Genomic DNA, 17,029 nt, shown 5'->3' on the forward strand with positions numbered 1-17,029 from the left:
CATCACCCGCGATAAGGCCCCCTGGCAAAGCGGCACGTCTGGTGTCTTCCGCTTTTGACTGACATTTTATCAGCTCGCCGTAGACACTCAGTGGAGACTGGGTATCACGCTGATCTAGGGATCTGACAGGCAGGTACAGACGTCTGTGCTTAATAACAATGGGGGAAAAGTTATGACTTCATAAGCGGAGTTTGTCTGAAAGATAAAACTAAGGCCGGAGATAATAAAAAAGCCATGTTGTGCCAAGTTTGGGGTGGCTGTTTCCAGCCCAAAAACTGTTACCTGACAGTCAACTTGAGTTAATCTCCAAGCTATCCTGAGCTGAACCTGGCTGCCCCACAGTGCAGCTTCACGCTGGCCAGTGAGAACAGCCCATGGCGGCCACGCCCGCCCCGTCCCTGCCACGTTCTGCATGGCTTGTATCTTATGTACTTAAGTATTCATGGAATGAAAGAACAAATCAGTGAATGAATGGGCAAGTGTAGCTGGAAGTCGTGATGGACAATGTCGAACTTGAGAGTTTCATCCTTTTATTGAAGCTTACAGTTTCACTGGACTTTTGGCCCCAAATGAAAAAACTAGAAATTAAAAAAAAGCATTGGCAGTGAGAGGTGACAACTGTCCCCTGGGGATGAAAGCTGAGCATAGCCTGGCAGGGAATGAGGGGTCCAAGATGCCCAGAGAGCAGACTGTGCGAGCTCCCTGAGCCTTGACTGCCCCAGGCAGCGAGAGGTAACTCACAAGGATTTGTGGGTATGGGACAAGGCAAGCCACCGGTCCCATGGGCAAATCTCTCCCGTGCCTGATCAACTCCACTTTGGCCAAACTGGGCTCATCCAATAGGACAGTCTGGGGGAAGGAACATGGGTGCAAATGCTAAGTCGGAGAGCCTCAGGGCGTAGATGGGAAAGCCGGAGGCAGAGGCCAGCAGGCCACACTAACTCCACTGTAATGACTGGAGCACCTGCTCCTGGTGCCAGGCTGTGCCACTAACTGCTCAGGGTTGTCAGGACTTCCAACCTCTTTCTCTCCTACGTCAGGTCCCCCATCTGTGTGGCCTCAACCTAGGTCCCCACTATTTGGTGGCTGTGACACAAGACTCCTACCCCTCTGAGGGCTGTGTCAAGCAAAGGAGAATCTTTTTCTAGGAGAGGCAGGAAAAGAAGAGAGGCCCACATGCTTCTCCCACTCTAGGGAGCTGGGAGAGGCCCCTGGCGCACTCCACACCACAGGTGGGCTGGGTCATAGCATCCGAGAGGCTGTCATGGTAACGAAGTCCTCAAAGCTGAGCCGAATGTTGCCCTGTACGGCGGTGTCCTTCTCCCGGAAGGCCTCGGTCAGCACCTGCAGCTGAGTGCACACCTGGATGAAGCGGTCGAGCTGCATGGCGGGACTGGCAGAACGTGGGCAGTAGCGGGAGACCAGAAGCTGGGTGAACTGGGGGCTCAGGTTGTAGCCCATCTGGGACAGAGCTGGAGAAGAGGGGCACACAGAACACACAGAAACCTGCTGTGAGCCCCTGCCCGGAGCAGCCGCAGCTCAGAGAACACGGAGGGACCGACACAGGAGCGTGAAGAGGACAGAAGAGTCCCAAGGGTCTGCACAAAGGGAGCACACCAGGGGCTCTACCTGCAAGGCCCCATCCCCCTTTCTCCAAGTCTCTTTGTGATCTGGGCTCACAAGTCCCACCGACAAGGTTCTCGCCACTGTCATCTGACTCATCCACATTACAAAAGGAGGCCCAAGCCCCAGGGACCACCCCAGCTACTGCGGACATCAAGGCGCTGGCCCAGCCCAGAGGGCCTGAGGGCCGGCTCGGAGTCAGTCCCTGGGCAAGCTGCTTGGCCTCACTATCCTTTCTTATTCTGAAGTGTGGATGACGCTGAGTCTGCAGCTTCTGGTGAGGATTAGAGGCGGCGATCATTAAAACAAGTAGCACAGAGCCTGGCACTCATTGACTGCTATCCTAATAAAATCACCCCATCTGCCCAGAAGAGGCTGCTGGGTGCTCCCCGCCCTCCACTGGGATGCTGCCTTCCTTCCCCTCCACCCAGGCTCAAATCTCAGTTCTCCTTTTGTTCTGGGGGCCCTTGGGTAAGGTTCCTATTCTAGGCCTTGGTCTCCCCAGGTGTAGAAAAGAGGTATAAGGGACCTTCACCACAGGGCATGAACAGTAAGCATCACCCATAGCTAACACACGGGCGTGAATGACATAAACCTGCGCAAAGGCTACTACAGTGCTTGTCCGAGACACAGCAAGCATTCCACAGAGAGCAGTGGTTGTTAGTTTCACCCTTACCAATATCCTTGACAGAAACTGACAAAATCTCCTCTCCCCGGGGGCCAGGCGCAGATGCCAAGCGCTCACCTCCACCCACAGAGCCAGGACAAGGACTGGACTCTCTGGCGGCTCTGCCCCCTCCCAGGCGGCAAAGCTCCCTGCTGGGTTCTTACAACTCCATTAGCCACCTGTCCTCTCACCACTGGCCTGAACCCTACAGTCAGACTGGAACTGGATGGCAGCTGTGGCCTCAGGTCATCTTACCCACCCGGCGTCTGGCAGAGGTGACAACGGAACCTGTTTCTGTGCAGGGCTCCTTCCATTCTGCAGTCTGTATGCCGCACACTAGAGGGGAAGGAGCCGCCCCGGCCACACACACTGGTCTGGTGCCCCGGCTGTCGAGTTCCCACCCCAAGGCTCCCTGCGGCTGGGGCTCTCACCTCGTGCTGCCAGGAGACTCAGTCAGGGAGTCCAGGGCTGACTCTGGACCCAGGCGTTTCCCTGGCCTGGGCTCAGGGCCACAGCTGGGTCACAGCAAGGGTGGGAGCAGTGGGCCTGCACTGAGGACGGCGTTGTGGGGTGCAGGTGGGCCTCTGGGAGCGACAGCGACAGCCCTTGTTCTGCCCGCCATGCCCCGCGTGGTCCTCACCTTGCTGCAGCTCCGTGTAGCTGATGGAGCCCGAGTGGTCCCGGTCGTACTGCTGGAAGAGGTTCTTCCACTGCTGGATGAACTTCCACAGGGCTGAGAACCCGTAGACGTCGATGCGGCCTGACTTGGTCTTGTCAAACATGTCTGAGGGAGGGCAAGGCAGGAAGGCTGCAAGACTTGGGGCCAAGGCTTCTCCGGAGCCATGGCCACAGCCCTTCTCCCAGGCTGGTGCGTGAGACTCCACAGAACCACAGGCCAGAGGCCCAGTGCCTGCACCCAAGACATCTGTATCGAGTGTTGCATCAGCTCCCTCCCCTGGACACGCCCAGCCCCACCCCACCCAGAACTGCACTTCCTTCACAGGCTTGGCAGCTGAGTCCATGGTGAACCATCCTGCCGTTTCCTCCCAGAGGAAGGAGTCCCATCCTACAGAACAGAAAACTGAGCCACCTCTAACACAGCAGGGTCAACCTGACAAAGATCCAAGAAGAGTCTCGGTCTAGAGGATCTCACCTTGAACTCAGCTTCCTCCCTGAAATCCTCCTTGACCGAAACGCTGTGTCCTACATGTCTACCTCCCCACCTACTGTCAACCCCCAGGTGGCTCTGGCCCAGTGCACGCCCACAGGGTAGGTCTGGGACTCACTTATCATCATGAGGCACGTCTCATCATTGAACGAAGACCAGTTGGAGTTGACCAGAGCCTGCTTTAGCTCCTTGATGGAAATGTAACCACTGTGATCAGAGTCCACCGACTGGAACCAGGAGTAGGCCTCAGGATCTACGCCGGGAGGGGCGCCACCTAGAGGAAGGGACATACACCAAGGGAATCCCCACGCGAAAGGGCCTCCCTGGCAACAGGCTTTCCTTACCCACAAAGCCTCACACATCTACCTGTCCCGCCTCTAAAGTTGACAGCCTCCCACGTAGACTCACTTGTACTGCAGCTGATGTCTATACCAGGGCTCCCTCAGACTTCCGTGCGGTCACTTCTCTATGCAAGTTTATGTTTCTAAGGGACAGGGCCTTGCCCAGCCCCTCCAGCACATCAAGGGTTCTCTGGAGGAGAGCTAAGGGACAGGGGAAGGGAAGTCTATCCGAGGAAAAGGCCCAAGTTACGCAGTAGTGGTAAACCACAGAGCTTACTGGCCACACCGGAAGCTCCTTCACACAAGAAACCATCAGAGACGGCCAGGGACAGCCGAGCAGAGTCGGTCAGTGCCAAAGGTGAGGGAAAAGACTGGCCTGCCTGAGGCCTGGTCTGACCTGCCAGGATGGGAAATGCGGGCAGGGCCCTGCCATCCTCCAGAAACAGCAGTGTGGTGGGGGCTGGGGGACAAGGGCCACAGCCCCAGGCAGGAGAATCTCTGACCATGGGCAGTCTGTGTGGTGTGTGGAGAAGAGCTCAGGCTTTGGAACTGAAGCAGACCTGGATTCAAATCCTGCCTCTGACCTTTACCAGCCTGTGTGATATTAGGCAAAATGCATAATTTTCTGAGTACAGAGTCCTCATGTCTAAAATGAGCCACTTCCCAGGGTTGGTGCGATGACTAGATGAGACGATGGCAAAATAAAGTTCCTAGCAAATGGCCAAGAACAAGTGTTGTCTTCAGAGGAGGCTATTCACACTGAGCCTGAAGGGATAAGGAGGGTCTGAGACAGGGAGAACAGCACGTGGCAAAGGTACCCAGTGCGTTCCCAGCATCCCACGGGGTCTCGGACTGACAGGAGGGGAGGTGATGACTGGAGAAGCCCTTCAGGCTCTTTCCTGTGGACTCTGGGGCTCCTCTAGTGGTCAAATCTGTCTTCCAGAGCCAGTGCCAAACTTTAGATCTAGATTTAGTGGGGCAAGGCCTCACAGGTGACTGCACTGCAGGTGACACCTGGATCATGCTTTAAGAAAAGCCTGCTCCAGGGGCCAGCACTGGCTCAGTGGCTTAAGCTGCTATCTACAGTGCCAGGATCCCATATGGGCACTGGTTCAAGTCACAGCTGCTCCACTTCTGATCCAACTCCCTGCTACTGTGCCTGGGAAAGCAGTAGAGCCCCTGCTTGGGCCCCTGCACCTACATGGGAGACCTGGAAGAAATTCCTGGGTCCTGGCTTCAGCCTGCCCCAGCTCCAGCTGTTGTAGCCATTTGAGGAGTGAACCAGTGGATGGAAGACCTCTGTCTCTCCTCTCTCTAACTCTTTCATTTAAATAAATAAATCTTATTAAAAAAAAAAAAAAAAAACAAAAACAGAATGACAAAATCCACCCTGGAACTGAGCCAAAAGCAAATGGCCAGAAGCTCTGGGCTCCGACAAGATAAATGCTGTTGGCTTACAGGGCTTGGAACCTCCCTCAGGGGCTCACCCTGGGTGCTCAGATGCTGTGCCTTCCCAGCACGGCCACCCTCTGGAGGCCCTTCAGGCGCCCCAGGACTTGGGCTCCTAGGAACAATCACCTGAAAAAGAGCTGACTGCAATGAGCTGGGGACTGGGGACAGACCCTCGCTCTCCCTGATCCGGCTCTGTCTGAGATGCCCAGAAATCTCCACTGTGGCTGAAGCTTCCACCCGAGACTCCGCCCTGCCGTCCCATCCAGGAGCTCACCTGCGGCAGCGCTGCCCTTCATCCCCCGCGTCTCGCCATCGTTCTCTCGCCTGCCCACCTCAGCAGCGTGCAGTGGTAGGGCCCCTGGCATGCCCACCACCACATTAAGTGCCAAGTTATTCTCTGCTGAGAACACCCCACAGCGAGTCCTCTCGTGGAATGGTATTGATTAAACACTCCCCACAGGCCAGGGCTCTCATTTAATCCTCGTTATCAACCCTGTGAGGTGGCGGCACTGCCCCATCACAGGTGTGGACACTGAGGCTTATGGTCATTTGGTCAGGTCTGATCTCAAAAGCCGAGATTTCCATGACAACACCATCCTGGCACTCGGGCTCCCCCACCCTGGAGGCGGCCCCCCATGCTGGTTACATCACTGGCTCCGACTATCTGCTAGCCTCCCCTTCACTCCCGAGCACTGCACGTCCTTCCTGTCACCTGGCAGTTTCAGAGCTCCCCTGACAGCAGCACCCACTCCCATGCTACTGATGTCAGGCTTGACCAGGGGACGAGCTGTGGCCAAAAGCCTGTGACAGAACAAGACACCTGGGGCAGAGCAGAACCTTCAGCGGGCTGCATGCGTCAGGCCTTCCCACCAGCTTCCTGCTCTTCTTCTCGGCCCCAAGGACAGCATATCCCAAACAGGGCTGCTCCTTCAGACGTGGAGAACCTCAGCAGTCAACTGCAGCTGCCGACGTGTGAGCAGGAATACATGCTCAAGAGTGAGCAACAGAAAGCACTGCCCCGCAGAGCCAACCCACAGACTCCTCGTTCTGAGAGCAGACTAAGGTGCCAGCGAGCGGGGTATCTGTACACTCACAGGAAGGACAAGGGTGGGCTGTGGACCACTCGACCAGGTCAGAGGCACCCTACTTACCCTGTCCATAAGGCCCGGGCTGCTGGGCACCATAGGCACTTGGAGGAGGTGGACCATAGGGACTTCCTGGGGCTGCACCACCATACGGTCCTCCTGGAGTTCCAGGGGGGATGCCCCCATAGGGCCCTCCCCCAGCTGGTGGTCCATAAGGTCCTCCAGGGGCAGGACCCCCATAACCACCTCCAGGGGGGAGCCCACTGCCATACTGTCCTCCGCCATGTGTGGGTCCAGGGTAGTAGCTACCCGGAGGGGCTCCGGGCGCTTGTCCTGCGGCTCCTGGGCAGCCCTGCAGAAAGAGCAAGGTATTGGTCAGAACGAGGAGGCCAGACACTAGCCACAGGACAGAGTTTGACTGCCGTAAGACACTTCCGCTGCCATTCTTTCAACTGAGCCCCCTGCTCAGAGAGGCTTCAGCCTTCTAGAGGAGCTACGAGCTACCCAAGGTCACAGCACCAATGACCTGCAGAGTCAGGACTGATCCTGCCCTCCTAACCCTCCTTTCCTGCACGTCCAGGGCTTCAAAAGGGCTGAGATGTCTGGTTTACCACTTCATCCCCAGTTTCCAGCACAAGACAGATGCCTGTGGAGTGTTTATTGTATGAAGAACTAACAACTGAATCAAATAGAATTCCAAATGTCCACTCTGTATATCCTCATTTCTGTCTGCAGAATTTACACACCCCAGGCCCTCATCAGTCACAAAGATGTTTCCATGGCATGGATGCATCCCCAGCACATCTTCCTTATCCCACTCTACCTCACAGTGCAAAAACACTTCCCTAGGGGTCGGCACTGTGGTGTAGTGGGTAAAGCCTCTGCCTACGACACCAGCATCCCATATGGGTGCCAGTTTGTGTCCCGCTGCTCCACTTCCAATCCAGCTCCTTGCTAATGGCCTGGGAAAAGCAAAAGATGGCCCAAGTGTTTGGGCCTCTGCCACCCAGATGAAGCCCCAGCTTCAGGCTGACCCAGCCCTGGCCCTTGCAGCCATCTGTGGGAGTGAACCTGAAGATGGAAGATCTCTCTATTTCTGTAATTCTGACTTTCAAATAAATAAATAAATAAATAAATAAATATTTTTTAAAAAAAGAGGCAGAGAGAAAGACAGAGAGATCTTCCATCCTCCGGTTCACTCTCCAACTGGCCACAGTAGCTAGAGCTGCGCCGATCCAATGCCAGGAGCCAGGAGCCAGGAGCTTCCTCCAGGTCTCCCATATGGGTGCAGGGGCCAAGCACTTGGGCCATCTTCTACTGCTTTCCCAGGCCATAGCAGAGAGCTGGATTGGAAGTCGAGCAACTGGGACTCAAACCGATGCTCTTATGGGATGCCGGCACTGCAGGCAGCGGCTAAAAAACACCATCTTAAAAACACAAAACAGGGGGCCGACACCGTGGCTCACTTGGTTAATCCTCTGCCTGCAGCGCCGGCATCCCATATAGGCGTTGGGTTCTAGTTCTGGTTGCTCCTCTTCCAGGCCAGCTCTCTGCTGTGGCTGGGGAAGGCAGTGGAGGATGGCCCAAGTGCTTGGGCCCTGCACCCCATGGGAGACCAGGAGAAGCACCTGGCTTCTGGCTTCGGATCAGCGCAGCGCCGGCCGATGGGGCCATTTGGGGGGTGAACCAATGGAAGGAAGATCTTTCTCTCTGTCTCTCTCTCTCACTATCTCTGTCAAAAAATTAAATTTTAAAAAAGGAAAAAAAAAAAAAAAAAACACTTCCCTAGCTTCACTGACAGCGAGGCAGGCAGGGCAACCCAACTCCTAAGGCAGTGGTTAAATGGTACAATGGTTAAAAATACCAGTGCAAGGGGCGGGCACTGTGCCACAGCAGGTTAAGCCACTGCCAATAATGCTGGCATCCCACATGAGATCCCGGTTCAAGTTCTCTAGCTGTCCCACTTCTGATCCAGCTCCCTGTTAATGTGCTTGGGAAAGCAGTGGAAGACGGCCCAGGTACTTGGGCCCCTGCCACCCATGTAAGGGTCCTGGCTTCAGCCTGGCCCAGTCCCTGCTGTTGCAGCCTTTTGGGGAGTAAACTAACAGATGGAAGATCTCTCTCTCCCCCGCCCCCTTCCTTTCAAATGAATAAATAAATCTTAAAAAAAAAAAAAAAAAAAGGCCATTTCAAGTCCAGCCTCTGCCAACCCTTTTTGTCAGTATCTTCTGTTGCAAAAGGGGATTAACAGTGCTTGTCTCAGGCTGATACGTGAATGAAATGGAAGCAGTTGTGGGAAGCACTGTGACACAGGGCCAGGCACAGAGCAAGCACGCAATATTCATCAGCTATCAGTAAGAGCCCCTTCCAAGGGGAAGACTCAAGTCCACAAAGGTCACAAACTGCCCAGAGGGGCTAGACCCAGCTCCTAGGTCTCAGAGCCCCAAGTCCAGGGTACTTGTGCACTGCAGGGTGCATGGAGCCTTCCCTCCCTTGTCCATATCCCCAGCCACTCGCTGAGGATCCCCGAGGCTCAATGTCACTGCTGCCATGTCCCTCAAAAGGCCAGAACCGGGCCAGGCAGGGCACAGCCCCCACCATCTGCAGATCAGCTGAGCTCCAGGCAGCAGGGACAGCTGGTACGGTCTGAGGTCGATGCCTCCTAGACACATTCAGATCAACCTGGAGGCACCCAGTAGCCTACCACAGCCTGGGCCTTCTCCTTTTGGATACTTTCCACGGCAGTTTGCTTCAAGGCTAAGGCCAAACTCACACTGCATAGAAAGGGGGTGAGGGAGGGCATGGTGGGGGTGAGGGAGGGCATGCCGGGCCTCCTGCTCCTGGAAGCCACCATAGCCAGCAGCAAAACCACTCTGCAGACGACCAAGGCACAGGCAGTCTTGAGTCAAAGCTGCTTTCCCCAGCTGAGTTCACAACCGTGGGCCTGTGGCTTAATCTCTCTGAGCCGGCTTCCTCACAAATAAGATATAATAATCCCTTCTTCACTGGACTGTTCCACAGATTACAAGAAATTAACACAGCAAAATTCTGCGCCTTTACATTTTAACTAAAGAATCCCATGATAAAGTAAAATAAATAAGACTAGTAGAAGAAAGCTTGGGTCCAGCTGAAGCAAACTGGGGATACCAGGGCCCTGACCAGGGTTCCCCCTTCCCTGCTAGGTTCTGAAGGGGCTCTGAGGAACCCGATAGTGACTCCAAAGACAAAAAAGGCCAGCGCCATGGCTCACTGGGCTAATCTTCCGCCTGCAGTGCCGGCACACCGGGTTCTAGTCCCGGTCAGGGCGCCGGATTCTGTCTCGTTTGCTCCTCTTCCAGTCTAGCTCTCTGCTGTGGCCCAGGAAGGCAGTGGAGGATGGCCCAAGTGCTTGGGCCCTGCACCTGCATGAGACACCAGGAGGAAGCACCTGGCTCCTGGCTTCGGAACGGCGCAGCGTGCCGGCCGTAGTGGCCATTTGGAGGGTGAACCAACGGAAGGAAGACCTTTCCCTCTCTCTCTCTCACTGTCTAGCCTGTAAAAAAAAAAAAAAAAAAAAGGCCACAAGAAACGTGCATCTCACAACAGTGCCTGCATAAAGCAAATGATCCCTAAGTCACAGCCGCTATAGTTAATACCATTCATTGTTATCATCAGCAAGGCCCTGGGCCAGGCAAGCTGGGGCCGCTGAAGGAGAGCGAAGCGTCCTGAAGGAGCTCACAGTACACAGCAGGGCCTCGGCCAGCATGGGGAAGAGGCATTTACCATGGAAATCCAGGCCACTTATGGGACCACAGAGGCAAGGGGAAAATCAGGGAGGGCTTCCACAGGGAAGTGGCATTGGAGTAGGGACACTAAGAACAAGATTCCCAAAGGGGTTGGAAAGGTGTGACAGGGAGGTACCCAGAGGGCCAGCCATCTAACCTAAGCCTCTGATTTCACAGGGACCCAGAGCAGGGTAGAGACTTGCCTAAGTCACACTGAGAGCAGAGGCGGGACTGAACTACTCTCTCACACCAGTGGCACCCACGGCCTCCCACTACAGAGCTGTTTCCTTAAGCAACAGGGCTCAGGATTCCAGGATGGAAAGAGCGTGGGGGAATCTGCAGAGACTGGACACACCCAAAGGTCAGGCTGGAACTAAGCGAGGAGGCAGCCACTTCATTACAAGCCCTGGGAGCAGCCATGAACAGTACCAGGCCAGGGGCACCCAAGGCACGGCCCTTCCACAGGGAAGCACCCCTAGGGGCTGCCAAGCAGGCCCCCTGCCCTCCCTGATGTCACATTCCATGGGCCTGCTGGTTCTGGCGCAGTCTGGAATCAACTAACCCCTTCCTGTCTGCCCTGCACTAAAGCCCTCACACAGGTCGGTGCTGTGACACAGTGAGTTAAGCCACTACCTGCAACACCAACATCCCATGTCAGCACCAGTCCAAGTCTCAGCTGCTCCACTTCTGATCCAGATCCCTCTCATGCACCTGGGAAAGCAGTGGAAGACGGCCCAAATGCTTGGGTCCCTGCACCTGCATGGGAGACTTGGATGGAGTTCCAGGTTCCTGGCTTCAGCCTGGCCCAGACTCAGCCATTACAGCCACTTGGGGAATGAACCAGTGGATAAAGATCTTCCACCTACAAAGACATTACTAGCACAATTTTGCCTACAATCCCCTTACTGAAAAAGGGAAGATGGGGCCGGCACTGTGGCACAGCAGGTTAACACCCTGGCCTGAAGCGCCAGCATCCCACCTTGGCGCTGGTTTGAGACCCAGCTGCTCCACTTCTGATCCAGCTCTCTGCTATGGCCTGGGGGAGCAGTAGAAGATGGCCCAAGTCCTTGGGCCCCTGCACCCATGTGGGAGACCCCAAAGAAGCTCCTGGCTTTGGATCAGTGCAGCTCTGGCTAATGAGGCCAACTGGGGAGTGAGCCATCGGATGGAAGACCTCTCTCTCTCTCTCTCCTCTCTGTGTAACTCTGCCTTTCAAATAAATAAATAAATCTTAAAAAATAAAAGGGAAGATGTTAGTAGGCCTATTTCTCAGATAAAGAAACTGAGCTGCAGAGCTGTTAAAGGTCGTCATTCAGCAAAGATCCACAGAGTTAACAACGCTGTGCTAGGTCCAAGGGCACACAACTAAGAGGGGCCCTGCTCCAGGAGCTCACAGATAACTAAGACACAGACAGTAGCATCAGGAAATCTACTTACACACTATGAAGGAGGCGGGACAGAGGAATGTGGCTTGTTTGTTGCATGTATAAATGAGCAATCAAATGAATAATGCATGAAGTGAGTCAAGAACGATTCCTGAACAGGCAGCAGTGGCACTGGGAGTGGGTCCTTGAAGGGTGCCCGGGCGCTCCCCGCAAGGCAGGCAGGGAAGGCCACTCGACGGCAGGGAGAGGAAGACAAAGGCAGATTTATGAGCCCGCACAGTGTGTCAGGGAACGAGCTCAAGGGCAGAGGCGAGAACACCAAGTGAACCCACACGGGCAGGGCTTCACACGGCCCTGACCACGCCGTGTCCTGCTGCGTTCCAGTCCCCTGGGAGAACAGCTTCTGCCATAGCTCCCTCTCACCCAACAGTGCCTCCCCAGGGGCAGACAAGACCCCATGCATCACAGCCCCAGGGCCCAGCACAAGGCCCGGCATCCACAAGCTTCCATAAATATTTGAACAAATGCACACAACTCTGAAGAGTTTGGGCTCCACGCCGGGGAAAACGGAGCACCACAGAGTTTCAAACAGAGAGGGGAACGTGATCGGGGCCTTGTGGAGAGAGTTAGCCAGCAGCAGTGGAGGATGAGCTCGTGGGAGAGGCAGCAGCCCAGCGCTGGGCAGGCAGGGCACAAACCAGACAGCAGGCTCCAGGGTGCAAGATCCGGCTGGATTCTGAAGCTATTTCAGAGATAGACTAGACATGACTTGGCAACTAATTAGATTAGGAAAGAGACGGAGGGGGCGTGAACGGAGGTGAGCGTTTAGAATGACTCAGGTTTCCAGCTTGCACAAGTGAAGGAGCGACAGCCACCAACCGAGGCGGAATCTGGGCTGGGGAGGAAGTCGGGGGAAGACAATGAGAGGATTCCCAGGGTCACTGGATTGTTAGCGAAGGTCTGAACCAGAAATGAAAACCAGGGCCCCTGACCTCTCACACTACTCTGCGCTGCCAACCCTCCTGAGAGTCTTTCCAAGAGTATTTCATACTGATAAACCCAAGACCGGGAAAGGGAGGAAAAAGACAGGAGGAGTTCAGTAAACATGGTTTCCAAAGCATCACAGAAAAACTATCTCCCGGCCTTTAGCCAGTTCCAAATAAGCTACATTTGGTGTATTGGGGAGGGGGAGCAGCTCACAGCGGCTGAGGCTCTGCCAGTGCTCCTAGCTCACTCAGATTAACCCGTCCTGCGAGGAAATGCTATGACTCCCCTCCTACAGAAGCCAAAACCAAGGTGCAGAGTTTACAAAGGTGCTGAGCCCACAGTCAGAATGGGAGAGCTGGGATGCAAGCCAGGGTCTGCAGGACCCTACTGCACGACCCTCTTCTGTTTGTTCACTCAGTAAATGAGTGCCCGGCGTGTGCACGTGCCAGGGACTGTGGTGAACGCTTCCGTCCAACACAACGCGTTTCCAGAGCAGTGGCAAGGGGAGGTGAAAGGCTGCAGTAGGTGACGGTTCCATGTCCAGATGTGTCCAGAACCCAGGGAGTCTCATAAGAATCTTTTTCCACCCCAGCACCTAGCGAGTTTGAGACCCCAAAGACCTTTCAGTCCAACCTCCCAGCTGATGGAATCCTGGGGTTTCCATCTGTACTCCTGTAAGCGGTGGGGCGCTCACTGCCTCTCAATGCGCACTATTTCCTTCCAGCACTGAGGGCTCAGTCTTCTTCCCCCAAGACCCTGGGGAAGCTCAGAGGTACCTGGCTCTTATTTATTTATTTGAGAGGCAGAGCTACAGAGAGAGGGAGAGACAGAGTTCTTCCATCCACTGGTTCACTTCTCAAATGGCCACAACAGCTGGAGTTTGGCCAATTCAAAGCCAGGAGCTTCTTCTGGGTCTCCCACGTGAGTGCAGGGGCCCAAGCACCGGGGCCATCTTCCACTGCTTTCTCAGGTTACTAGCAGAGAGCTGGATCAGAAGTGGAGCAGCCAGGACTCGAACTGGCATCCATATGGGACGCCAGCACCACAGGCAGAGGCTCATCCTACTACGCCACAGCGCTGGCCCCAATTGCCACCTCTTTTAAGAATTCTCCTTAGGGCCTGCATCGTACAGCAGGTTAAACCACCACTTGCAATGCCAGCACCCCATATCGAAGCGCCGGTTCAAGTCCCAGCTGCTCTACTTCTGATCTAGCTCCCTGCTAATGCACCTGGGAAAGTAGTGGAAGATGGCCCAAGTACTTGGGCCCCTGCTACCCATGTGAGAGACTCAGATGGAATTCTGAGCTCCTGGCTTCAGTGTGGTCCAGACCTAGCTGTTCCAGCCTTTTGAGGAGTCAGTCAGTGAATGGAGGGTATCTCTCTCCATGCCTCCTTCTTAAATAATCTTTTTTTTTTTTTTAAAGAAGTCTTCCAGAACCCCTAGACCAAGTTAGGTAAGCCTCTCATTCTGTCCTAGAACCTTACACTTCCCATTTACCACTGATCACATGATTACATGTCTGCATTACTCTCCCACTTGGAGGATTTCTAGACATTGTTCTTTGCATGCCTATCCAGCAGTTCACTCCGGGCAGAGCCTAGGGAGTGTGGCATAACAGCACTTGCGGCACCAAGAGCTACCACCATACATTGGCACTTGCTGTGTACCAACAACGTGGCAAGCTCCCTTACATAGGCGTCATTACATTTCATCCTCATTTCAGCCCTTTTAACAGGTTTCCAGCTTGCACAAGATGAAGGAGGGACAGCCACTAACCGAGGCGGAATCTGGGCTGTGGGGAAGTCGGGGGAAGACAGTGAGAGGACTCCCAGGGTCACTGCATTGTTAGCGAAGGTCTGAACAGGTATTAGCACAGCTCCTGTTCCTCTTTATAGCTGTAGACACTGAGGCTCAGAGTCTAGTTTGTCTAAGGCACATGGTAATTCAGAGTCCAGCCCGGGAGCCGCCGCCTGCAGGGCCGGCATTCCATGTGGACGCCGGTTCAAGTCCTGGCTGCTCCACTTCCAATCCAGCTCTCTGACCTGGGAAAGCAGTGGAGGATGGCTCAAGTCCTTTGACCCCTGCACCCGCCTGGGAGACTTGGAGGAAACTCCTGGCTCCTGGCTTCAGATTGGCTCAGCTCTGGCTGTTGTAGCCATTTGGGGAGTGAACCAGCAGATGGAAGACCTCTCTCTCTCTCTCTCTCTCTGCTTTCTGTAACCTTGCATTTCAAAAAAAATAAATCTTAAAAAAAAAAAAAAAAAAGTCTAGCCCAGCTCTGCCTAACCTGTCATTACTCCTTAGCTGCATATAAAACCACCCCTAAAGCTTATTAAAATGCAGTTTCCTGGGCCATTTTTGGGCCCAGAACAAGTCAGAGATGGGACCCAAAAGTGTATTTTTAACAAGCTCTCTGGGGATTCCAATGCTTAGGACCAACCACTAAGAAACAATACACTGTGGCCATGCTTTCTCAGTCTGTGTTACTCGGGAATCCTAACGTCACCACAAAAATGATCAGTTTTTTTAAAAGGCAGTTAAGCTGCGGTTTGGGACACCTGTGTCCCATGTGGAAGGGCCTGGTTGGATCCTGGCTGCTCTGCTTCCCAGCCGGCTTCCTGCTGAGGTGCACCCTGGGAGGGTGCAGATGATGGCTCAAGTACCTGGGTCCCTGTCACCCACATGGCAGAGACCCAGATCGAATTCTGGGCTCCTGGCTTTGGCCCCGCCCAGCCTTGGTTGTCATACGCATTTGAGGGGTGAGCCAGCAGATGGAAAATGTCTCTTTCTCTCTGCTTTTGCAATAAAATAACTTTTAAAAATTCTGAAATTCTCCATGAACAAATTTACTTGACCCTAGGTTCCTCCTCTAATGACAATTATCTACTGGACCCCACAACTCAGCAATGGAACGAGTTTGGGAAACACTATTCCGTTCTACTTCCTCCTAACCCAGCCCTCGCTGGTTCCTCTCCTCCCTACCTCTGCCAATCCAGCAATGAATGGGGTTCTAACTCCAGCCCTGGCCTCACTTGCTGTGTGTGACCTCTGACAAGCCACCTGACTTCTTCCCTCAGCTGTGGGCGGGAGAGTAATCCGAGTAACCCCTGCTTGACTCCCGGGGCGTCCACCCCTGGACAACGGGGCTCCAGACGCTGTGTCAACAGCACAAGGCTGCTCTCCCGGGAAGGACTCGCACCGCATCTTTAGGCAGGTGACCAAACTACACTCCATCCGGTGCTCTGTAATATCCCATCTGGTCACCGTCTGATGTTTCCTGCTGTGCAACCGTGGGCAATGCAGGGCCCTCTCTGGGTTTCAGCTTCCTCTGTAAAACGAGGGGGCCATTTGGGGGCCTCCTGGCACTGAGCTTTTAGGAGTCTGGTGCCCCCCGCTTCACAAGCCTCGCCTGGGTCTAACAGCTCCATGACTCGACGTCTGAGCCGGCGCTGTTCTAGAAGAGGGCACTTGGCTCAGAGAGACAAAACATCTTGCTCAAGGGCTCAAGACTACTGATGGAGCCTGGGGCAAACCCTCCTCTGACTCCAAACTGCACTTCATCTCCTCCTACTCTGTCACCCACATAGAGCTCTGGCCACGGCCAGCCCGGCTCGGCCCGGCGGACTGCAGCTCTGCTACCTAAGCCGCCCGCCGCCGTCGGGGCCTCACTCTCCCTGCGGGAAATGGACGTGTTGCACAGCGGCCAAACCAGCTCAACCACAGAACACCGATTAATCTCCTGCACTGCGTGTGGGGTGGGTCCGGACACCTGCTGCTTCCCCTCCCCACGCCCCAGATGATGCTAGCGGAAACAGAGCTCCGCTGAAGAGCCCGCCCGGGTCCCCCGCGAGGGCCTCGGGGCCGGAGGGGGCGCGCAGAGCCCAGGCGGGGTCCCAGGTCTCCGAATTCTCGCAGGCGCGACGTCAGAGGGGGCGCGACAAGACAGCCCACTCGCGCTGCCCCGTATGACGTGAGCCGGGTGCGACCGACGGTGCCTTTCCCCTTCCCTCTCGCGCGAGGCTTCGCTGAAGCGAACTTTCAGCGTGGAAAGGACGCGGTGAAAGCCGGGGGGGAGAAGAGCTGAGGGGACCCCTAGTTTGGGGCTGGCACGGCCCCTATCAGGACTCACCGACCCCCCCAACACTCACCTGCCCGTACGGATAGCTCGCCATGGCGACTCTGACGTCACACGTCAACGAGGGGCGGGGCTTCGTGCTCTCAAACCCGCCCTTTGCGTAAGCCGGGGGGCGGACCCGCTTTTCAGTGGACGCCCGTGACTGTCAATCCTAAATATGTTGGCCGACGGAAGTGACGCCACAGGGCGGGGGACTTCTTCCCGCCTGACCAGAGGAGCTTAGCGCAGGGTGGAGGTTTCCGGAAGCCTTGGCGGCTGTCTTGGCACATGTGTCCCTCTCTTTCCTGACCTGGAGTAGGCTCCAGGGCTGGTGAGGCCCGAGTACTTAGTGAGAAAATCGGGGTTCTGTGTAGCTGCGGTGGCCATATTGTAACCTGGAAAAGGGGACGCATGCTGGTGGCGTAGTTGCTGTCGTCACGCC

General features: G+C 55.1%; 1 protein-coding gene across 1 annotated transcript; it reads right to left on the reverse strand.

Moving 5' to 3' along the window:
* Positions 1-509: 509 nt before the first annotated feature.
* PEF1 (penta-EF-hand domain containing 1) lies at positions 510-16,727 on the reverse strand. Its single transcript, XM_062190838.1, has 5 exons — positions 16,622-16,727; positions 6,403-6,688; positions 3,577-3,732; positions 2,931-3,074; positions 510-1,472 (listed from the first exon to the last, which is right to left on the reverse strand). Exons 1-5 carry the CDS (start codon positions 16,643-16,645, stop codon positions 1,243-1,245), a joined length of 840 nt encoding a protein of 279 aa, XP_062046822.1. The 5' UTR covers positions 16,646-16,727; the 3' UTR covers positions 510-1,242.
* Between the last annotated feature and the right edge of the window lie 302 nt (positions 16,728-17,029).

The sequence above is a fragment of the Lepus europaeus genome, chromosome 5, assembly GCF_033115175.1.
Source record: "Lepus europaeus isolate LE1 chromosome 5, mLepTim1.pri, whole genome shotgun sequence".
NCBI classification, from domain to species: domain Eukaryota; kingdom Metazoa; phylum Chordata; class Mammalia; order Lagomorpha; family Leporidae; genus Lepus; species Lepus europaeus.